Genomic DNA, 23,810 nt, shown 5'->3' with positions numbered 1-23,810 from the left:
CGGGGGAAAAAGGCAAGTTCTTGTACTTTGACAGACTTACTACAAATATTCATTTGTAAGTCATATAGAAAGTCTCAATTTTGCACAAATTCAAGCCACCGTTTTTGGTCCAAATACAAAAAAAGAGCAAGACGTTTGGACAGTTAGTCTAGAAGATTAGTAGTTCCAAAAGACGGCACTGGTGCTAACAAAATAACGACTCGGAGAATGAGATATGCTTGATCAAGTTGAGATTCAGAGCTGATACATGTACACTGCACTGGTCCGATCTTTGTTGCAGACGAATCAAGGGAATGAACTCCAAAACAAAGAAAATTGTGAGACAGGTGTTTTGATTGGCTGATGCCAGCTCCCCAGAAAAAATGGGAGACTCCGATGTGGAGGTAAGAACTGTGTTGGAATTTTCTTTAATTTCAGCGCGATCTTCGAATTTTTCGTTGCTGTTGGTGTGTGGCAGAAAACAAGTGTCAAACGGGTAATCTGAGTCAGTGCTGGAATTTGGCCCCATGTGTTTCTTAGTCTTACGATGAATGAAACTGAAAGTGGCTTGCGGGTTTACACTTACACTAGTACAGTCATGTGATGTGCACAAACACTACAGAAGCCTGAGAAGGCACATAATGCTGTGCCAGAACGTGGTCAGAGGGAAACCACTTCAGTTTGATCAACACTTTCTTTGCCTATCTCTACGTCTCACAACAAACAATATATAAGCTTTTCAAGAAGAATGATCTTCACTTTGATAAAGGCGGCAGTCTGAAGAAAGAAGAAGAAGGAAATAGCTCAGAAAGATAATACATGTATACAGTATGAAGTGACTTGTGTGTGGAGGTAGGACACTTTGGACAGCACGGGATAATTATCTGACTCTGAGACTGAGCAGAGACATAGATAGAAGAGATGCGAAGCGCTGTCTTCCCGCTCAGTCGCGTTATCTTCGCCTACGGCAGGGGCAAGTAATCCTCCCACTGGCGCCAAGCTGACAATTGTTGTGTTTTTAAAGAATTATAACTGTTTAATTATTTGCACTCAAGAGAAACAGAAAATCACAACAAGAAGATTATTGCATCATTTGGTGATTAGAAGATGAATCCTAAAGTAAGCAATTTCGCTCATTTCTCTTTAAAAACTTTTTATCCACACGCCAGTGTAAGTGCGAGAACCGCTTGAGTGAGACTTAAAAGCATCAAATTTAATTACAGCGCATCAAAAATTATACAAACAGATTAATGTATACACCAGTAATGTATTTGCCAGTTAAGGGAAAGTAACGTTGCGCACAAAAGAAAATATTAGCTCCCAAACATTGTCTCCACGCACAATGTAAGGCATGGACTTAGAACAATGGCCGCAAGAACCGAGGGAACCGTGTTTTTGACTCACTTGGGGAACCCAATCCTCTCAAATGCGTTCGTGTGCACACTATTGAAGCTACAGAATATGAATCAAGTTTACTTATCACTGATATCTCTCGTCTGAAGCTGGATATATCCAAAGAAATATGACAGAAAAGCACTTCAAATCGGTGTCAGAGAGCAAGCGAACAACAACGTAGTACGGGATGATGGCTGACAATCGCGCGAGGTCACGCTGACCGAGCGCGGTACCCCAAGAGTTCACGCGAGCGGCCTCGCTTCGCATCTCTTCAGTGTATGTCTCTGGACTGAGTAACCTGTTTTTCATCAACTATCCCCCAATTTCGTGTGTGTACTTGTAAAGGGAGATTTAATCTGGAAACCTATCCTAAAATAAATACAAAATTATAGATTGTTAACATGTTCTCGCGCAAATGGTTTGGAAATCCATGTGCGACGATCGTTACACACCGTGTCCGATTTTCCTATTATTAAGGAAAGTTTATCCGCTGTATGTAAAGTTTTATTTTTGTCTCAAGTGTCCCATATGTTACTGGGGCAGGTTCTGGAAAAGCGTCAGATACACATACATGTATAGGGAAAATTGCTCTGTGTGTGTGTGCATGTGTGTTATTGTTAAGGGGCCGCATAGTATGTATTGCAGTGCTCTGCATAGCTCTTTCTTGTTTCTCTGCAGTGCCGAGACTTACACACACTAAACATCACTGACATCTGTGCCTTTGTGAATGCTACTGGTGACTGTCAAATAGACGAGGGCTTCATCAACTACAACGAATTTGTCTACTGCCAATTCAGCAGTCATCTTGTCCCCTTGGGGGTGGCTATACTGGTATGGATTTTATGGAAGTACTGCATTTCTGTTGCTCACCCCTACCTTGTTATTTTTACATTTAGTCAAGTTATGACTAAATGTTTTAACATAGAGGTGGGAATCGAGACGAGGGTCGTGGTGTATGTGTGTGTGTGTGTGTGTGTGTGTGTGTGTGTGTGCGTGCGTGCGTGTAGAGCGATTCAGACCAAACTACTGGACCGATCTTTATGAAATTTGACATGAGAGTTCCTGGGTATGATATCCCCATACGTTGTTTTCATTTTTTTGATAAATGTCTTTGATGACGTCATATCCGGCTTTTCGTGAAAGTTGAGGCGGCACTGTCACGCCCTCATTTTTTAACCAAATTGGTTGAAATTTTGGTCAAGTAATGTTCGACGAAGCCCGGACTTCGGTATTGCATTTCAGCTTGGTGGCTTAAAATTTAATTAATGACTTTGGTCATTAAAAATCTGAAAATTGTAAAAAAAAAAATTTTTGTATAAAACTATCCAAATTTACGTTCATCTTATTCTCCATCATGTTCTGATTCCAAAAACATATAAATATGTTATATTTGGATTAAAAACAAGCTCTGAAAATTAAATATATAAAATTTATTATCAAAATTAAATTTTCGAAAAATCAATTTAAAAACACTTTCATCTTATTCCTTGTCGGTTCCTGATTCCAAAAACATATAGATATGATATGTTTGGATTGAAAACACGCTCAGAAAGTTAAAACGAAGAGAGGTACAGAAAAGCGTGCTATCCTTCTCAGCGCAACTACTACCCCGCTCTTCTTGTCAATTTCACTGCCTTTGCCATGAGCGGTGGACTGACGATGCTACGAGTATACGGTCTTGCTGCGTTGCATTGCGTTCAGTTTCATTCTGTGAGTTCGACAGCTACTTGACTAAATGTTGTATTTTCGCCTTACGCGACTTGTTTCTTCTTGTCGTTCGCTGGACTGTCGACATTTCATTTTGCGTTTTTGCGTGGATCTGTGGTTGGTTAACCTTTGCCGGATGCCGCTTTTGACTACACACGCCCGACGATGCGGGTTTGTCTGAACCCATACATTTGAAAGAGGGTTTTTACCGTTTATTTCTCTAACGACGGGGTGGGTTCAGGGAAACCCACAGCGCTACTTCAGTGGGTGCATCGAGTTTCTCCCTTCACCGACTTCTTGCAGGGGAGGGAGAGGGGGAGGGAGAGGGGGAGGGAGAGACTGAGAGAGACTGAGAGAGACTGAGAGAGACTGAGAGACTAAGAAAGAGAGAGAGAGAGAGACTAAGAAAGAGAGAGAGAGAGACTAAGAAAGAGAAAGAGAGAGACTAAGAAAGAGAGAGAGAGAGAGACTAAGAAAGGGAGAGAGAGATAGACTAAGAAAGAGAGAGAGAGAGAGACTAAGAAAGAGAGAGAGAGAGAGAGACAAAGAGAGAGAGAGAGAGACTAAGAAAGAGAGAGAGAGAGACTAAGAAAGAGAGAGAGAGAGAGAGACTAAGAAAGAGAGAGAGACTAAGAAAGAGAGAGAGAGAGAGACTAAGAAAGAGAGAGAGAGAGAGACTAAGAAAGAGAGAGAGAGAGACAAAGAGAGAGAGAGAGACTAAGAAAGAGAGAGAGAGAGACTAAGAAAGAGAGAGAGAGAGACTAAGAAAGAGAGAGAGAGACTAAGAAAGAGAGAGAGAGACTAAGAAAGAGAGAGAGAGAGAGACTAAGAAAGAGAGAGAGAGAGACAGAGAGAGAGAGAGAGACAGAGAGAGAGACTAAGAAAGAGAGAGAGAGAGAGAGACTAAGAAAGAGAGCGAGAGAGACTAAGAAAGAGAGAGAGAGACTAAGAAAGAGAGAGAGAGAGACTAAGAAAGAGAGAGAGAGAGAGACTAAGAAAGAGAGAGAGAGAGAGACTAAGAAAGAAAGAGAGAGAGAGACTAAGAAAGAGAGAGAGAGAGACTAAGAACGAGAGAGAGAGAGAGACTAAGAAAGAGAGAGAGGCTAAGAAAGAGAGAGAGACTAAGAAAGAGAGAGAGAGACTAAGAAAGAAAGAGAGAGACTAAGAAAGAGAGAGAGAGAGAAAGAGACTAAGAAAGAGAGAGAGAGAGAGACTAAGAAAGAGAGAGAGAGAGACTAAGAAAGAGAGAGAGAGACTAAGAAAGAGAGAGAGAGAGAGAGAGAGAGAGAGACTAAGAAAGAGAGAGAGAGACTAAGAAAGAGAGAGAGAGAGAGACTAAGAAAGAGAGAGAGAGAGACTAAGAAAGAGAGAGAGAGACTAAGAAAGAGAGACAGAGAGAGAGACTAAGAGAGAGAGACAGAGAGAGAGAGACAGAGAGAGAGAGAGACAGAGAGAGAGAGACAGAGAAAGAGACAGAGAGAGAGAGACACAGAGAGAGAGAGACAGAGAGAGAGAGAGACAGACAGTCAGATAGACAGTCAGATAGACGGATAGACAGACAGACAGACAGACAGAGCAACTGACAACAGACATACAGACAGAGAGATACGGACAGACAGACAGAGAGACAGACAGTCTCTTGGAGACAAACAGGCAGACAGACACTGTTCCGCCGCTTTGGTAATTATGGGTGTAGCAGAACCCGCGCCGTCGGCAGAGGGATAGTTACAATCACTACTACTCTTTAAAAGTATGGGTTTGCGTGAACCCGCGCAATCGGTAGTGTTTATGTTAATTAACATAATCAATTAATTTTAATGTTTTGTCATGTACACACTAAAAATTTGCAGACAGAGAGCAAATTAGGTGTGTGAGAGATACTTAAAATTTCAAAACGATACCTTTAATGGTTCCAGAGTTACAATGATTTTAATGTGTCTCTGGGTACAGGTGAACCCAGGAAGCACGGCAAAGGTTAAGGTGCGCCTGTTGGCCCAGATCCTCCGACTTCAGCCCTTAGGTTTCTTTCGGGGTTACCCCGCCCTTAGTTCCTGGCTCAAAAACCTAACCCTGGGAACACATGGGGGATATCTTACCGGGGGTCCCACCCCGGGGCTAGAGCTTTTAATGCGGCTCTTACCCGCATGGTGTAACCGTCATCGGACACGTAGGGCATTTATAGGGTAGTCAGTGCCATCTGCCAACCCACCCCGTCCTGGTAGAGACACCGCTAGTTGGTCCGGGACTGCTTATTCTATATTCGCAGCTGACCCCCATATCTGGGGGCCGTTCCCCTATCCGCCACCTGGGGACCCGCCGGGTTGAGGATAGTCGCCCCCCTACTGAATTGGAAGTAGTCTGTTCCCGGACCTTGTTATTTGATCTTTATGACAAAAAAAGATGGATTGGGTCGGCTGCAGTGCATGGCTTTGATTGTATGACATAGGTAAGTGTATGCCCCAATTGAATTAGAGTCAAATTTGGGGGTACCCTTCTTTCATCCTACCTTAATTTAATTACATCTAGAATCTGTGATAATCTGCATAGTCTTTGTTAATAAAACATAATTAAACTCAAAAGTGTAACATTTTCATTATCATTTCTATTTGTTGTGGTGTGTCACATATGTTCTGTGTTTTATAAATTATATAACATGGGCTGAGGGGTAATATAATAAAACATTGCTGAGTCCTTAGTTAATTACATGTTCATGCAAGAATATGATTGTTTGTGCAGTTCATATGGTGGCTCTTTCTCTTCTCTGGCCTGGCAGTAACAGCTGACGATTTGTAAGTGGTGTTGATCTGAACTTCACAGAGAATATTGATTAATTTCATTACGCGCTATAAATGAAAGGCTCATGTTAAAAAATAATGTCCTTCAAAACTTGTAATCAAAATGCCAGGTGATTGATGGTTTTATTCCACTTGAGAGGAATAACAGTAAATATTACGAGTATGATCGAGTCACGCAGCACATGATCTATACATAGGACACTTGACTAGCAATAGACGATGTTTGGAAATAACAGCCATATCAAAACAAAATGCAGGGCAAAAACAGGAGTGAGTCCTGTCGGAATAGAATGTTCAGAAATAACTCTGTCGGGCTGTGAAAGAGTGAATACTCCTGCTTTTATTGAGGCAAAGTTTCCCACGTGACATATATATAGGCCAGTGACTATAGCGAGCGGTGTGTCTAAAACAAGTGAACAAGGAGCACGTGTGGAAGTTTTAACTCCGTAGAAGCAAAATTATTCATTCTTTCACAACCCATACAATTACAAACCCAACTGAATTATTTCAGAAGTTCATTTATTTTCTGAGAAAATTAAAAAATTACAGATTGTCATTGAAGGCTGCATGAAGACTTTGTTGATGTTTGTACTTTCAGTTTTTGTCCTTCCTTGGCTGTGATCTCAAGGACTCTACGTTTGAGCCATAACATTGCTGTATCCTTTTGTGTTTGGATCCTTTTCTTTGTGGTGTAGGCTTGTACAATTTACAAAAAGGAGATCTTTAAAAACAGGACTAAGTCGTAAAATGAAGGTAAATTTGCAGACATTACCATAAGCAGATCGAGTCATAAAAAGGTGGAAGTCTTAACTTTAGGGGGGGGGGGGGGGGGGGGGGGGGGTGGTTAAATGCTTAAAAGGGAGTTTCCACTGTAACAACAGAAGTTTAGGAGTTTTGGTTCAGAATTAAGATTCCTTAACTAATGCTTAGGGTGTGACATTCCTTGCATTTGGCAATGGAGCTCCAGACATTTTCTCCGCCATTGCTGCCATCGGTAGTGCCAAAGCTGGTGATGCCGGGCTGGCCATTGGAGCTCTCTTTGGTAATTTTTGATGCCTTCGATTGAAGCTGTGTTCATTCATTTTGTTATACTGTACACACTACATGCAAAACAATGGTATACAGTGGAACCCCTCACAAAGACCCCCCTCTCTAACGACTACCCCACCACAACGACCCTTATGTTTTTAACCGATGTGTTTCCTTATATAGTTGTCACCAGTGTAGCGACCACCCCGCTCTAACGTCTAAGGACCGACCTAACAGCTTGTGTAACGACTTTGTCAGACCACAGGCGGAGGTATCGTTCACTGGACCACCACTATGATAGTAAGACTACTTGTAGTCTTACTATGATAGTGGTGGTCCAGTGAACGATACCTCCGCCTGTGGTCAGACAAAGCCAAGACTCTCCATCAGCGTAACGCATCTCTGACAAACCGGTTATAACCAGTTGAATAGCATTCACCTAATGGAAGTCGCCGCGGATTTTCATTTCGCTCGATTAGCGATTACCGGTACTTTATTAGCTCTCTACTCAAGACTCGGCGCTTTTCTCTTTCTTTCGCGAATCTTCGTTTGTCAACAAGTCGTCATGACAAGATAGCGTACAGAGAAACACCAGATGTATCAGGATCTTGCGCGCGAGATTTCGTTTTTTTGTGTCTCGCGATAGTTGGAGGAGCGAGAGCCGCCATGTTGTGTTTTCGTCTGCTCGAAATGTGCGCAAAAGTCGTAAATCATCCCAAAAAAGCTTATTCCGGGCGGGACTACATGTGTGTGTTGGTTACAAATTGTGTGTGTGATATTTTTCTTCAAACTTTTTCACTTTTCTTCTTTGTTTCACTTGTTAATTCTCGGAGCCGATTTCGCCAAATAACGGCCGTACTTTCATTTGCCTGGTTGTTTTGATTGATTGACACGATCTGATGATATTTTTTTCGGCGGCGGCTAATATAGTGACGCGGCCTATACGTGGCTCGTCCCAATTTTTTTTTAAAAAGTCGGGGGTGCGGCTTATAATCTTGTAATCCGTCAAATACGGTAACTCTTTTTGCATTGAAACATGCACCAGAACTGCTGGACACCATCGACAATGTCAAACATGAAATCGAAGCAGTTTGCTTGAGGAAACGGTCGTCAGCAACTCAAACTTCTCTGTTTTCTTTTTTTAAGAAAATCTGAGGTGACTTTCTTTGTGGCCCCCTGACCCCGCCCCCTCCCTCTGTAAGGACCCCCCTCCATAAGGACCGATTTTTGTCAACATTTTCAAGGTCGCTAGAGAGGGGTTCCACTGTATTTAGACTTGTTCCGTTTCATTTATTTTTTAAATGTTATTTTAAATGATGATAGTCGCTTTTTCATTTTAATGCTTGTTAGTTGAGTCTTTCAGGTGTGAGGAGGTGGTTCCACATAATGGTCACTTACTTTACTACTGTTGCACATTTCGCATTTACATATGATTTAGAGCACTTATGTCCCTTAATTTGTTTCTCAGATCTCTATGTAGCGGAGCTGCCTCATTTGATTGTGATTCCATTAAATGTTTGTACAGAAAACTTTGATTCCTTGTTAGGTTGTCAGCTGATTGGCTGTTGGACTCAGGAATTATGAAGGTGAACAGTTTTGTATGGAACAAATGTGTCTCTAAAATTTTTTTTCATCCACCTGGAATGATTTTGTTATCAAGCTGTTTTGTTAAACTGTTTGCCTCTATCTGTATATTTGTTTTTAATGAAATGGATCACCGTGTTTGTCACTGTCAGCTAGTTTTTCATCTTACCCTGTTACTTGAAAACTCAGGTGCTGGAGTATTTGTGACAACCGTTGTGGTCGGTGCCATTGCTACTGTCCATCCTTTTGATGCTATGCAACGTCCGTTCTTGCGAGATGTCATCTTTTACCTGGGGGCTGTGTTTTGGGCATTTTGGATCATGTGGAAGAAGGAGATAACAACGTACGAGGCAGTCGGTAGGTATGTTTGTTTGTTCGTTCATGGGCTGAAACTCCCACGGCTTTTACGTGTATGACCGTTTTTACCCCGCCAATTAGGCAGCCATACGCCGCTTTCGGAGGAAGCATGCTGGGTATTTTCGTGTTTCTATAACCCACCGAACTCTGACATGGATTACAGGATCTTTTTCGTGCGCACTTGGTCTTGTGCTTGCGTGTACACACGGGGGTGTTCGGACACCGAGGAGAGTCTGCACACAAAGTTGACTCTGAGAAATAAATCTCTCGCCGAACGTGGGGACGAACTCACGCTGACAGCGGCCAACTGGATACAAATCCAGCGCGCTACCGACTGAGCTACATCCCCGCCCAGTCGGTAGGTATGATGAATACATTATATGTCCCTGTGTCATCATAACACAAGTTGTAAGAACGTCGGGTGCGTTCAGTGAAAGCGATTCCCTTGTGTTTTGTGAGACTATACTGTTGCTTGTTCATTTCTTTGCATGTACAGGGTGACACAAAAAAAACAGATCCCACCAAAAGTTTAATATTTTCTGAAATAATCAGCCGATTCTTTTATTTTTTCAGGTGAGCCAAGCTGAAATGATGTTCTAACAGCCCACCAAGTTTGAGCTTCAAGATGTCATGGACAACGGAGCATAAGACATTTATAGTCGAGGCCTATTTTCGCCGGCGAACAGATTTGCTCGGGCTGCGCACAACAGACTCTCTGACTGAATCAATATTCCTCGGTGTCCTTGCTGATTTAGGTCGACCAGAGTGGGATCTCCTGTTAGGGTTTTTACTATTGAGGTTATTGACAGTCCCATGGTCTCTGAACTTATCCCTCCATCCATAGATAACTGATTTAACAGGAAAGTCTCTACGTCCAAACTGTCTTTTGAATTCCAGTTGAGCAGCGTGGATAGAATTCGACCGAAAATAGGCCTCGACTATAAATGTCTTATGCTCCGTTGTCCATGACATCTTGAAGCTCAAACTTGGTGGGCTGTTAGAACATCATTTCAGCTTGGCTCACCTGAAAAAATAAAAGAATCGGCTGATTATTTCAGAAAATATTAAACTTTTGGTGGGATCTGTTTTTTTTGTGTCACCCTGTATATAATTTGCCACACTTGATATACTGCAAAGAAAAGTCTGCGTTTTCTTTTTTTCTTAGTTGTTGCTTACATTAGTTTACTGGAGTGACACATGTGCTTTTTATTAAGAGCTTCAGCAGAAACTGGTTATATATGTGTGTGTACTTGTTACCTTTACTAAAGTTCACTTTTGCATTTGTTTAACTTTTTAATTCATGAGACTTTCAGATACTTAAAGATATAACCATTCTTAAAAGTATCATAATTATGTTGTTTTTAGCTGTTTTACTTTGATTTGTTATGTCAGTAGTACTGAAAAAAGCTGTAGCCAGGTCCAAACAACCAAGCAGTCTGCATTTCTGAGTATTGTGGCAGTCCAGATTTGTTCTCTGCAAAATGTTAAAGAGCGTACAAGTCATGTCTTTGTGAATTTTTGTTTTAAGATGTTCTTTTTTATTTATTTAATCATTATCTATTTACTTATTATTATTTTTGTTTTGTTTTGCAAACTGATAAAACAAATTTATTATCAAGATTTCTTCATGTGCATTTGCAGGCTTCATTTTGCTGTACGTCTTCTACGTGGTGGTCGTGATTGTTGGACGTCTCATTTATCAGAGGCACAGATCGACACCCCTTGAAGGTAAGGAGGATTGCTTTTTATGCATTGTGATCCTAATGCACACCATTTATTATATACTGCATCAGTCAGGCATGAAAACTTTCTCTTTTCAGCGGAATTTCCGCCGTTTTTTTGTCACACTTTCGCTTTTTTTTTTAAATTTCCGCCGGAAAAAAAAGAAGACCTCCCAAAGAAAGAGGCAAAACGAAAGACGTGGCAAGCGTTACCCCCGCCACTGCTCAACAGACAATTGGATAAACCGTAAATTGCCGAGTCCGCAAACGGATTGATTCGAGCCTTTCTTCACTTCCTGCATGCCGCGCTTGAACAAATTTTTCTCTTGGAAATTCGGAGGTTTCCAAAGTTTGCGATGACCCTCTAACAGATGAAATGTGGCGATTTCAACAGCGTGGGGCCGCGAATCGGATCATAGAAGGACTGAAGAACGATTGGAGGTGGAACTGGCTTGACCGAGAATACGATGGCTGTCGTATTGGCGACGTTATCAGGAAAGTGGAGGTGAGAGGCAAGGCATTCTGTGTCGCATACATGTACGAAGACATTGAAGTACGGCAGTCGTGGGTTCGTGGCACTTCAGGCACACCTTGACACAAAGTGCCACAAGCGGAACTTCCTTGCATTGTACATTTACTAGACTGGATGAAACTTTTGAAAATAGCCTGATTTCTACCCTGGATCAATTGGACTGAGGATATGAAAGTGAGGATATATTAAGCTACAAGGGAGCTGCATTGTGCAAAGTAAATAAAATTGCATGATTATATGTGTTGTCATCACTGTTTGTGTGTTAAAAGTACTAACAATCGTGTGTATGTTATGACAGACATGAACAACAAAATGCAATGTTTGAGCATGTCTTTGTCTTGCTTAAATTTCTGTGAGAATTGTGTGTCAATAATACTGATATTCTTTATAATCTTTTTAGATTCCAATTTAGTGTTAAAGTTTTCAAAGGGGTCCTCATACAAGCTAACAATTTAATACCCATTTCAATATTTTGAAAAGCTAGAGCCCCTATATTTTCAAGGGCCCCATGCAAGCTTGTTCGTATGTATGGTTATTTAATGCCAATTTCAGATTTTGAAATGCCTACAGCCCCTTCAGTTTCAGGGGGCCTTATAAAGCTTGTGTATATATAAATATGCCCATTTTAAGGCTCAGAAATGCTGAAACCCCTTCAGCTTCAGGGGGCTTTGCCCCCTGGCCCCCACAAGGGGCGTTGCCCCTCGACCCCACTGGGGGCCTACTGCGGCCCCCAGGCCCCCACTTTATTTTCCTCTTTTTTCACCTCCGGTTGTTTTCATGCCTGATCAGTTTAAAGATATCACAGTCTGTGATCATGCACGTTGAATTCAACCCCCCGCGGGTTAGGGGGAAGAATTTACCCGATGCTCCCCAGCATGTCGTAAGAGGCGACTAACGGATTCTGTTTCTCTTTTTACCCTTGTTAAGTGTTTCTTGTATAGAATATAGTCAATTTTTGTAAAGATTTTAGTCAAGCAGTATGTAAGAAATGTTAAGTCCTTTGTACTGGAAACTTGCATTCTCCCAGTAAGGTAATACATTGTACTACGTTGCAAGCCCCTGGAGCAAATTTTTGATTAGTGCTTTTGTGAACAAGAAACAATTGACAAGTGGCTCTATCCCATCTCCCCCCTTTCCCCGTCGCGATGAAAGCAGCAAGTTACTAATAGCACCACTCCTTCTTAAAGTAAACCCTTCAGAGAGATAGTACAGATAATTTCATCAGTTTTTATCAATTGGAAGGTCTTGAAAAGGTTATTAGAATGCCCCAAAATGACAAAATCCGACACTTTCAAAGTGGGACATTTGACACATAGCTACTTCATTGTTTTGTAAGAGCATGTATGCTCATTGGAAATTAAATTTCTTGATTGTATTTCTATGAGTGTATAATGAGGACTTGCTCAAATGAGTTTGCACCCAAAACATGTTTGAATATTTATGAAAAATTGAGTTTTAAAAGTGGCGTGTCAACTGTAACGGTTCATGTCCTAAATTTCTTAAAGTTAAGACTGCAATTTTCTTATTTAATTATATGTTTGATAGCTTTCATTACATTAACATCAAGAAAAGAGCCTTTACATTGAAGCCTCATGACAAAAGAAAAACTCTGATGTCATTTTTATACTCTTATTTTTGACATTTCAAATATTTTATAATTACTGTGTCTTTTCGTTACAATTGACCATTTCCTTATATAATTCACAATTTGTTTCCTCTCTTTTGAATTACAGTTTAAAATGATAGCTTTTATTCACACCTGCCTGAACAAAACTTAGTTGAAGGGCATATGTAGTTATTTTAGGCTACAAAATAAAATATTTGTACTGTGTCCTCTTTACAGAAAGGCCGGCCGTTACGATTGACATACTGTGTCTTCAGCAGGCCGTTACAATTGACACACAAAAGTCTAAAAATCACCCAAAGCAGCATGTGTCTAGCTTCCCCTTTTGCACAGTTCCTGTGGTTGGTATTCTTAATGATAATTGAGAAAGATTTCAATGTGGTGTCTTGATGTCTTGTCACAGCAGTTATTCATTGTTCGGGACATTTTTAATGTCTTCCGGGAAATGTTACAGTTGACACACAAAATTTAAAAACTCATCCTGTGTATGTTTCTCCTGGCTCATTTTGTATTCAAACAATAAGTATGAGTTACTTATTACTAATTTTGTCCAAAATTACATCTTTTTTTTTAAATAAGTGAACAATATGCTTTGAAACAAAATTTCATTTCTCGTTACGAGTGACACACAAATATGAGTATCTTAGTAATCAGAATAGAAATCCAACTAAGTTTGGATACCAAAACATTTACAATGCCATAAATACAACATAGCTTCTTAAACTTTTGCTCTGAAACTATTTTTGCGTTTGTGAAAAGACCCCCCGCGGGTTAGGGGGAAGAATTTACCCGATGCTCCCCAGCATGTCGTAAGAGGCGACTAACGGATTCTGTTTCTCCTTTTACCCTTGTTAAGTGTTTCTTGTATAGAATATAGTCAATGTTTGTAAAGATTTTAGTCAAGCAGTATGTAACCCCCCACGGGTTAGGGGGAAGAATTTACCCGATGCTCCCCAGCATGTCGTAAGAGGCGACTAACGGATTCTGTTTCTCCTTTTACCCTTGTTAAGTGTTTCTTGTATAGAATATAGTCAATGTTTGTAAAGATTTTAGTCAAGCAGTATGTAAGAAATGTTAAGTCCTTTGTACTGGAAACTTGCATTCTCCCAGTAAGGTACGTTGCAAGCCCCTGGAGCAATTTTTTTATTAGTGCTTTTGTGAACAAGAAACAATTAACAAGTGGCTCTATCCCATCCCCCCCCTTTTCCTTCTATATTTGCCCCCCCCTTAAACGGACACCTGCAAAACGTGGACGCGGACACTCATTTTCGGTCCCAACAGCAGGTCATACCTCCAATGTACGGACAGACCATCGTCAAATTTTCACCACAACAAAATCGATAACAGAGCAGTCCGGCTCTTGGTACAAAGATCACAGCCGCAATGGCGTGATGACAGTCACTGATAACTTGAGTGCACGTGTACCCATCAGGAGGGGGAGTAGTTTTGGTCAGGAGTGGAGTACATGCGAAGATGCCAACATGAAACTGCACTGTGCTCTTTATTCTTGTCTGTTGGACATAAACAACAGAAACCACAGTCGATGAAGGTCCTGAGCGAAAGAGAGTGAAAAACCGGCCACAGTTCTCAGCATCGTGTGTCTGTGTGTAACCTCTTTCATTGACAAGATACTCAGCCTTGACCAGTGAGTCGGTTGCCTAATCTGTGAACCCTTCAGTTGTCTTGCTTTGTCAAAAGTTACGACACAGTCAACTGGTTTTGCTCTGAGTGAACAGTGCAGCTGGCCTCTCTGAGCTGGCCACAGCCCCAAACAGTACTTGGCTGGAGTGAGTGAGAGAGAGGGAGGGGGGGGGGGGGGGGGGGGGGTTGGAGGGGTAGCTGGTTTAACTCTGTGGGGTGTCAGGTGTTACTGCATGTCAGCAGGAAGAGCATTGGAGAGAAATAGAGAGGTGTACTCTCCCACACAATTTCCAAGCACCAGTTGTCACGGCTTGGGGTAGGCATTATTAGTGAGGGAGAGTGGGAGCTGTGTTATGTACAGTGTATTTCCCACTGAAGAGTGAAAAGTCACTGCCATGCCACATGATCGGCATGCAGTCAATAAAGCCAGACAAGAAGAAAATAAATTACATGATTATGACATGCAGCTCTATCTGCTGCTATTTATTCAAACTGGTTTTCAAGCTTATTCTTGCAAAGCATATGCACACGCTCCTCTGTGCTGTGTTTGTGTGGCTGCTTTCATATGTCAGTGCATGGTGAGTGTGTTCACTGCCTTGAGGATTTATTTTATCTCTTTTTTTCAACACTTTTCATACAAATCATTTTTACAGAACGTTTAAAGAAGTATTAGGAGTTTATTGTTATTGTTTAGTAGCCACAAGAAGTGATTAGCATAGACTCAATCCTGTTGTTTGTGTGTCTCTGTGTGAGTGTATGGGGGAGGGGGTGGTGTGGTCACCCCTCCCGTGACCGGACACCTGCAATGTACGGACAGTTTTGCTATGGCCCAAGGGTGTCCGTTCATGAGAGGGACTGGTGTACTTCGTTGCAAGCCCCTGGAGCAGATTTTTGATTCGTGCTTTTGTGAACAAGAAACAATTGACAAGTGGCTCTATCCCATCTCCCCCCTTCCCTCCGTCGCGATATAACCTTGAATGGTTGAAAACGACGTTAAACACCAAATAAAGAAAGAATCAAGCTTTGTCCTGGCATTATCAAAAAGGTATGCTACCAGTTATCTTTTAACTGTCAAAAACAGTCAAAATGACTATATTAAATTTGCAATTAAGCTCTGTTTGAATTCTGAATTTTGCATGTGAATGTCCCATTTCAAGGATCACCTTTTGGCACAGGCTCATATATAGGCTTAAGGGTTTTTGCTTTTGCTTTTTGAGGTATTTTGTTGTTGCTTCTAAAGCAAAGACTTTTTTTTTAAGTGTATCCAAAATATATTTGTACTGTGTTGCAGGTAACAGCATACAGAACACAGGAGTGGATTCCCTTAGCACAAGTACTGCTTTATTTGCAGGTTAGTTGTTTGGGAAGAACTGTTGAGTGGATGAAATATGTTGGTTTGACTTACAAGAGTGTGTGTGTGGGTGTGTGTATCTGTGTGTGTGTGTGTGTGTGCGTGTGTGTGTGTGTGTATCTGTGTGTGTGTGTGTGAATCTCTGTGTGTGTGTGTATCTGTGTGTGTGTGTATCTGTGTGTGTGGGTGTCTGTGTGTGTGTGTGTGTGTGTATCTGTGTGTGTGTGTGTGTGTGTGTGAGTGTGTGTGTGTGCTGGTGTGTGTGTGTATCTGTGTGTGTGTGTGTGTCTGTGTGTGTGTGTGTGTGTGTATCTGTGTGTGTGTGTGTGTGTGTGTGTGTGTGTGTGTGTGTGTGTGTGTGTATCTGTGTGTGTGTGTGTGTGTGTGTGTGTGTGTACATTTAGGTCTGCTCACACACACATTTATTTCTTGTTGTGTCTTAACTAATTCTCTCCTCTGTGTTATTCATCACTCATTTCAAAAACTCATTCAAATTGATTTAACTTCCATGTTTTGACAGACGATGAGTCTAGCCCACTGTTGCGCCCTGAAGTGCCAGGTCCCCCGATAGTAGAGATTGAAAAGGAGGAGGTTCTAAGATTTGGTCGCCCTCATCACGAGCAGGAAACAGGTGCAAAAGCATTCTTCATGGCCATCAATCCGATCGACACAGAGGGCTGGTCAGAGATGAGGTTTTACGGAAAAGTGTATGAAGTTTTTAAGGTAGGGCTCTTACAGTGTAAGTGTGTGTGTCGAAGGTTTAGATGTGTGAATTGTATGTCCTTAAAAAATGTTAAAATGCAACTGTTGGGTTGCCCGGCCACAAAAATAGACTCTTGGGACTTGTGTTATATCAACCTTTCGAATGTATGTTATGTACAGTTTCGGTTACATGAGAATTCATTCAATTGAACAGATTTTGAGCGGCACAACAGAACAGTTGCTCTTTATTACAGTGGTACCTGTGTTGAAAGGACACCCTTGGGACCAGCCTTACATGTCCTTTCATTGCAAGGTGGCCTCTCATGACAGGTGTATTTTGGTCTAGATGATAGACAAAGGGAACGAAGGTGTCCTTTGTTGAGAGGTGTTCTCGCATTGGAGGCGCCTCACATCGCAAATACCACTGTAGCCATAATTCCAAGGTTTATTAGTGCTTTTCATACCAATTATTTTTCAGTGGGTGGTTTGAATCTATATACAGACGAACCTATTCTTGTGACCACCTTTCAAAAGTGACCACCTGCCCACATCGACCACTCTGAAGGATCCCAGACAAGTTTTTCTTTTATAAAATTCACCTTTCCATAGCGACCATTAGTCTATAGTGAGCACTTTTGGTCAGTCCCTTGGGTTGTCGTTAAAGAAAGGTTCAACTGTGTATGAAATTGGTTCAAGTATTGTGTATGGAAAAGTATATATAAAGCTTTCTTTTGTCAGTGTACACTTTAATGACATCCGATACAGATACATGCACAGCCTGGCGGTGACCTTCAACTAATTTTCTTCTGCTGATATGCCGAAGTCACCGTCAAAGTCAACTCTTAGGAGATATGAAAGAATGATTGACGTGACGTCATTCTTCGCATTATGACTTTTTCCGCTTATGACGTCAGATATGTCACTTTGGAATGCAGTCTCAGTCAAGAAGAGAAGTCTTGGTTTGTTTTGTCGCTGTCGTTTGTCATTAAAGCGCTTTTGGTTTGTGCCTGTCAACTGTTTTCCCATGGTTTGTGGCAGTGTCCCCTGATGTTACTGCTGAAGCTGACAGTACCAGTAGTGGACGAAGAGGAAGAAGACATGAAGGGCTGGAATCGAACCCTCAACTCTTTACAGTGCTTCACTGGACCCACTTTTGCCATTTTTGCCACAGATTGTGAGTTCAAATGCTGTTTATTTTGTCATTTTCATTTTCATTTCATGTTCATATTTTAACAAATTCCTTTACATTACAGTGCAACCCCCCTTTTAAGAACCCTACATTTCAGATTTCCTCCTTTTTAAAACCTTCCTGTTTCAGATTTCCTCCTTTTTAAAACCTTCCTGTTTCAGATTTCCACCTTTTTAAAACCTTCCTGTTTCAGATTTCCTCCTTTTTAAAACCTTCCTGTTTCAGATTTTCTGTTCATTACCTTTGTAAATTTGCCTACATTTTAAGACTTGCTCCTTTTTTAAGACCTAATTTTCTCAGATTTTTGGAGTTCTTAAAGGGGAGGGGGGGGGGGGGGGGTTCCACTGTACTTAATGGTGTCCGTATCTTGGAATTTTGGGTCTTATGCTAATAGACGAACTCCGGAAATATCTCTGTCAAATTGTATGGGTTGTGAAAGAGTGAATACATGTACTTTTGCTTTTATTGAAGCAAACTTTCCTTCTAGGTTGTATATGTTTCAGACACATCTCTTGCTAGTGACTGACCTGTACTGTCACGTGGGAAACATTGTCTCAATAAAAGCAGGAGCAGTCACTCTTTCACAACCCATAAAAACCTGAGTTATTTCCTAACTCATCTATTATGTTTCAAGTTTCTTTCTGGCCAACAGATTGACTTAATGTGACATGTTCTTCTGTGTTACAGTGGCCTTTAACAAGCTGGGTGGAGTGTTTCCCGTCTATGGCTTGGTCATCAGCATAGGAGGTGTACTGAGTATAGCTGTATTCTGCACGTCTTCTGCTGATGAACCGCCAAAATACCATGCTGTGAGTATGGGGTCATACTGGTTGAAACTGTTGGAAGCTGTACCTGTCTTATGGATGTGAGACTTTTACGTGAATGTGCAACTTTACATAAATTTCAAAGCCCTGCAAGAACCATTCTCGACATTTGTGCACATTCATTAAAGATGCATTTCATGCTGTCATCTATTATAACTTATGTGATACCTGACTTTCACAAGTATATGTTGAAACTTGAAGATGCGTGTTAATATGTTTTGAAGGACAACTTTAATTTTGTTGTATTTGATGTTACATTCAGGGTTTTGCTTACCTTGGGTTCTTGGTGGCTGTCATATGGATTTATTCAATGGCCAACGAAATTGTCAACATTTTACAGGTGAGTGAAGAGGTTGTGTTTATTTTGTAGGATCTTAGTGGTGTTCATTGTCCTTGGTCTTCAGTCATTGACGCATACTTTTTCTGATCTGACGCATTGGTCTGACCCCTGGCCAGTCGACTACAATAGATTTGACATGTAGGAAGTCTTCTGACCATCAATTTTTCAACAAAGGTTAAAACAGACAAAGCCACTCGACATTGGACCATGATGCATATTTTCAACCCGGGTCCAACTGACCTTTTGTTCTCTGAAGCTGGGAACAACACTGGGATCTTTTTCTTTGAACTTGTGCAAAGTTGTGGTCAGCAGCCAATCAAGGATGCCAGTTGAAGTACAAATACAACTGGAGAACCAGTTTTATTTTGAGTGAAAGTGTATAATTTTGAAAGAACGGGTGCTCTGATGATGCTCTTGCGTCTGCTTCCTTTTAGACTTACATTCATTTCTTTGATGTTGTGAAAAGCAAGAGAGAAATTTGTTTGTATTGATATGATGTAACTGCCATGGCTATTTTTGTTTCTTTTCCGTAGATGTTTGGCATTGTGTTCAACATCAGCAATGCAATCATTGGTTTGACATTACTGGCCTGGGGAAACAGTATAGGAGGTGAGACTTAAAACATATATATAATGATAATAATCATAATCGTCATCATCATAATCATACTACTACTACTAATACAATGTATACTGGTAATACTTTTGAACAGCACGCAGAGCTTCTTTCTTTATTTGGTGTTTAACGTCGTTTTCAACCGTTCAAGGTTATATCGCGACGGGGAAAGGGCCCACAATGTTGCTTCTGGAATATTTTCAATATTTTCTAGACTTCAAACATGACTTTGCAATGCCAAGACAGGGTGAATGATGCCTGAAGTGTTATGTGGATGTTAATGCTTTCAGATTTAATTGCAGACCTTGAAATGGCTAGACAATGTGAATGATCACCAAACTGGTGTGTGTTTCTACTGCGAGATTTATTAGCAGATCTTGCAATGGCTAGACATACATTGTGAATGCAGACCCTTAAAATGGTGTGTGTTTTTACTTCCAGATTTAATAGCAGACCTTGCAATAGCTAGACATACATTGTGAATGCAGACCCTTAAAATGGTGTGTGTTTTTACTTCCAGATTTAATAGCAGACCTTGCAATGGCTAGACAGGGCTACCCAAGGATGGGGATCTCAGCTTGCTTTGGTGGACCTCTCTTCAGTATCCTTGTCTTAATTAATCATCATAACATTTTGCTGATTAAGTTACAATAAAGACCAGTGATGTCACGACAAAAAAGACCATTACAAGATTCTGAGAAAAAAAGTTGTCACTTCTCTTTTCTAATCCAGGCTTGGGAATAGCCATAGCTGAGTTACTGTAAGTGCTCTGACAGTAAATGAGTTTGCTGCTACATTATGTATTAATAATTTTCAATCCCTCGCAAGCAGGCTTTTCAGTGCATGGAAGTGTATGAGAACTACAGTGGAACCCCTCTGAAGACCTTCAAAAATCTGATTAAATCAGTCTTATAATAGAGGTAAATTAATTTACAGACTGAACACATCAGAGAAGGCAGGGTCTTAAAAAAAAAGAAGTCTTAAATAGGGTGTGGGAGGGGTCTTAACCCTTACACTGGTGCAATTATGTAACACATGTTACATAGCCACTGGTGAATTAACCCTTACACTGGTGCAATTCTGTAACACATGTTACATAGCCACTGGTGAATTAACCCTTACACTGGTGCAATTCTGTAACACATGTTACATAGCCACTGGTGAATTGACCCTTACACTGGTGCAATTATGTAACACATGTTACATAGCCACTGGTGAATTAACCCTTACACTGGTGCAATTCTGTAACACATGTTACATAGCCACTGGTGAATTAACCCTTACACTGGTGCAATTCTGTAACACATGTTACATAGCCACTGGTGAATTAACCCTTACACTGGTGCAATTCTGTAACACATGTTACATAGCCACTGGTGAATTAACCCTTACACTGGTGCAATTCTGTAACACATGTTACATAGCCACTGGTGAATTAACCCTTACACTGGTGCAATTCTGTAACACATGTTACATAGCCACTGGTGAATTATAATAATATAATAATAAATGAGCATTTATATAGCGCAACATCATAACTTTACAATTATGCTCTTTGCGCTTGACACATTTAAAGGCCTTACACTGGTGCAATTCTGTAACACATGTTACATAGCCACTGGTGAATTAACCCTTACACTGGTGCAATTCTGTTACACATGTTACATAGCCACTGGTGAATTAACGGAGAGAAAAATAAAGAAAATGGTCATATAGGTTTTCGCATCCATGGGAGGTAATCGGAACCGACCAAACAGACTGAGCCAGTAGCGCGACATATGTCGTGACAACCAGGTGACAGTATATGTAAAGTAGCGCGACATATGTCTCGACAACCAGCCTAAGGGTTAAAAGAGGGGTTCCACTGGGTTATTTTGAGGGATGTGCCCCTACTTTGACCCTCTTCACCTCAGGATATGAGAATGTGAGGTTGACGGAGAATGGTGAATGTATTCTAATGTGATGTTCAGTGACGTCTTTAACAGCTGCCAGATTTATTGTTGGGGATTGGAATACCGTTCACCATTGCTTGCATAAAAAATAATGGAACATACCATGTAAGTATAATTTTTTGTCTTACCTAGCTGTTTTAATAGTTATCTATTAGCAAACGAGGAAGAAGAAGACAGTTATTCCTTTCTGTACAGTCAGTGGTTCAGAAAAGACTATTACAATCGTTTGGTTCATTAGACGATGAATTGATTCACATATGATATATGGAAAAGTTGAATGATAAAAAGTTCAGAGAGATCATTGAGAGGTGAAAATGTGTTTTTTGTCTTCTGTTTTTACATTTAGTCAAGTTTTGACTAAATGTTTTAACATAGAGGGGGAATCGAGACGAGGGTCGTGGTGTATGTGTGTGTGTGTGTGTGTGTGTGTGTGTAGAGCGATTCAGACTAAACTACTGGACCGATCTTTCTGAAATTTGACATGAGAGTTCCTGGGAATGATATCCCCGGACGTTTTTTTCTTTTTTGCGATAAATGTCTTTGATGACGTCATATCCGGCTTTTTGTAAAAGTTGAGGCGGCACTGTCACACCCTCATTTTTCAATCAAATTGATTGAAATTTTGGCCAAGCAATCTTCGACGAAGGCCGGACTTCGGTATTGCATTTCAGTTTGGTGGCTTAAAAATTAATTGATGACTTTGGTCATTAAAAATCTGAAAATTGTAAAAAAAATTTTTTTTTATAAAACGATCCAAATTTACGTTCATCTTATTCTTCATCATTTTCTGATTCCAAAAACATATAAATATGTTAATTTGGATTAAAAACAAGCTCTGAAAATTAAAAAAATTAAAAATTATGATCAAAATAAAATTTCCAAAATCGTTTCAAAAACTATTTCATCTTATTCCTTGTCGGTTCCTGATTCCAAAAACATATAGATATGATATGTTTGGATTAAAAACACGCTCAGAAAGTTAAAACGAAGAGAGGTACAGTAAAGCGTGCTATGCAGCACAGCGCAACCGCTGCCGCGCCAAACAGGCTCGTCACTTTCACTGCCTTTTGCTCTAGCGGCGGACTACGTTCAGTTTCATTCTGTGAGTTCCACAGTTTGACTTAATGTAGTAATTTCGCCTTACGCGACTTGTTTCTAGTTACAAGTGACTTTGGAGGAGATGTTCCTGGCTGGTGGTGTCGCAGTTAGCTTGATCTCGTCTCTTCTCATTGTGCCTCTGTCAAAATTTCACATGTCGCGTGGCTATGGAGTCTACCTCCTTATCTTGTACATCGCCTTCTTGGCCATTGCTCTACTCATTGAAATCAACGTCATCAAAAACATCAACCACTGAATGTGGTTTTGTGAAAGTGACTTGGTGCCACTCAGGGTGAATGTTGTTAAATGTAATCCTAGCATGTGACTGTGGAGGATTTAAACCACTGAATGTGTCTTTGTGAAAGTGACTTTCTGCACAGGGTGAAATTTTCTTCTGCACAGGGTGGAGTGTGTTAAATTTAAAGTTAATCCTATCATGTTGCAGTGGATAATTTAACCATTGAATGTGATCCTGTTAAAGTGACATGGTGCCTACGAAGGTGGTTTTAGTTAAAGTAAATGATGACAAGTTGAATGCTGTTAAATGTAATCCTAGCATGTGGCCGTGGATGATTTAACCACTGAATGTGATTTTGTTAAATTGACGTGGTGCCTATAAAGGTGGTTTTTGTTAACGTAAAGTATGGCATATGGCAATGGTTGATGATGTTAAAATTTCACATGGTTGTGGCATTAATTTTCGTGTCCTTCAGTGGTCATGGCGTTTCTCTTGGAAGCAATGCATGTGATACCGTCAAAGTTTGTTACATAATTGGTGATGGTTTATTACTCTCCTGTGAAGCATTTATGCACTCAGTTATTTTTGATGGTTTAACATGCACTGTTATTTTTGATGGATTGACTCTCATGTGAAGTATTTATGCACTCAGTTATTTTTGATGGATTGACTCTCATGTGAAGTATTCATGCACTCAGGTATTTTTGATGGATTGACTCTCATGTGAAGTATTTATGCACTCAGTTATTTTTGATGGATAGACTCTCATGTGAAGTATATTTATGGATATTTGTAATTACTGTTTTTAACGTAATATTCTGGGGGCGGCTGGGACAACACTGATTGGAAATGTGGTTGAGAATGTTGCCGACTCGAGTCTGGTTGCGGAAAGGGGGAGGTATAGGGAGTGGAGCCCATGGGAGATTTAAAACCCCCCCGCGGGTTAGGGATGCTCCCCAGCATGTCGTAAGAGGCGACTAACGGATTCTGTTTCTCCTTTTACCCTTGTTAAGTGTTTCTTGTATAGAATATAGTCAATTTTTGTAAAGATTTTAGTCAAGCAGTATGTAAGAAATGTTAAGTCCTTTGTACTGGAAACTTGCATTCTCCCAGTAAGGTAATATATTGTATTACGTT

At 40.6% G+C, this 23,810-nt stretch overlaps 1 protein-coding gene across 1 annotated transcript; it reads left to right on the top strand.

The window, feature by feature from the left end:
• Window positions 1–345: 345 nt before the first annotated feature.
• On the top strand, window positions 346–23,585 carry LOC138975933 (mitochondrial sodium/calcium exchanger protein-like). The gene is made up of 16 exons (XM_070348699.1): window positions 346–383; window positions 2,053–2,205; window positions 5,818–5,870; window positions 6,475–6,532; window positions 6,807–6,918; window positions 8,679–8,846; window positions 10,488–10,574; window positions 15,656–15,715; window positions 16,236–16,438; window positions 17,456–17,591; window positions 18,294–18,415; window positions 18,693–18,770; window positions 19,304–19,379; window positions 19,906–19,986; window positions 21,378–21,442; window positions 22,497–23,585. The coding sequence occupies exons 1-16, from the start codon at window positions 363–365 to the stop codon at window positions 22,689–22,691; spliced, it is 1,668 nt and encodes a 555-aa protein (XP_070204800.1). The 5' UTR covers window positions 346–362; the 3' UTR covers window positions 22,692–23,585.
• The last annotated feature ends 225 nt before the right edge of the window (window positions 23,586–23,810 follow it).

This window comes from Littorina saxatilis, linkage group LG9, assembly GCF_037325665.1.
Source record: "Littorina saxatilis isolate snail1 linkage group LG9, US_GU_Lsax_2.0, whole genome shotgun sequence".
NCBI classification, from domain to species: Eukaryota; Metazoa; Mollusca; class Gastropoda; order Littorinimorpha; family Littorinidae; genus Littorina; species Littorina saxatilis.
This window is presented reverse-complemented; position numbering and strand designations above follow the sequence as displayed.

Bases quoted from the DNA above. Each gene is read 5' to 3' on its own strand.
- LOC138975933 (XM_070348699.1), top strand. From the start codon at position 363: ATGGGAGACTCCGATGTGGAG. The intron at 8,847-10,487 runs GTAGGTATGTTT...GTGCATTTGCAG, and splicing joins AACAACGTACGAGGCAGTCG to GCTTCATTTTGCTGTACGTC. The intron at 19,380-19,905 runs GTGAGACTTAAA...TTTTACTTCCAG, and splicing joins CTGGGGAAACAGTATAGGAG to ATTTAATAGCAGACCTTGCA.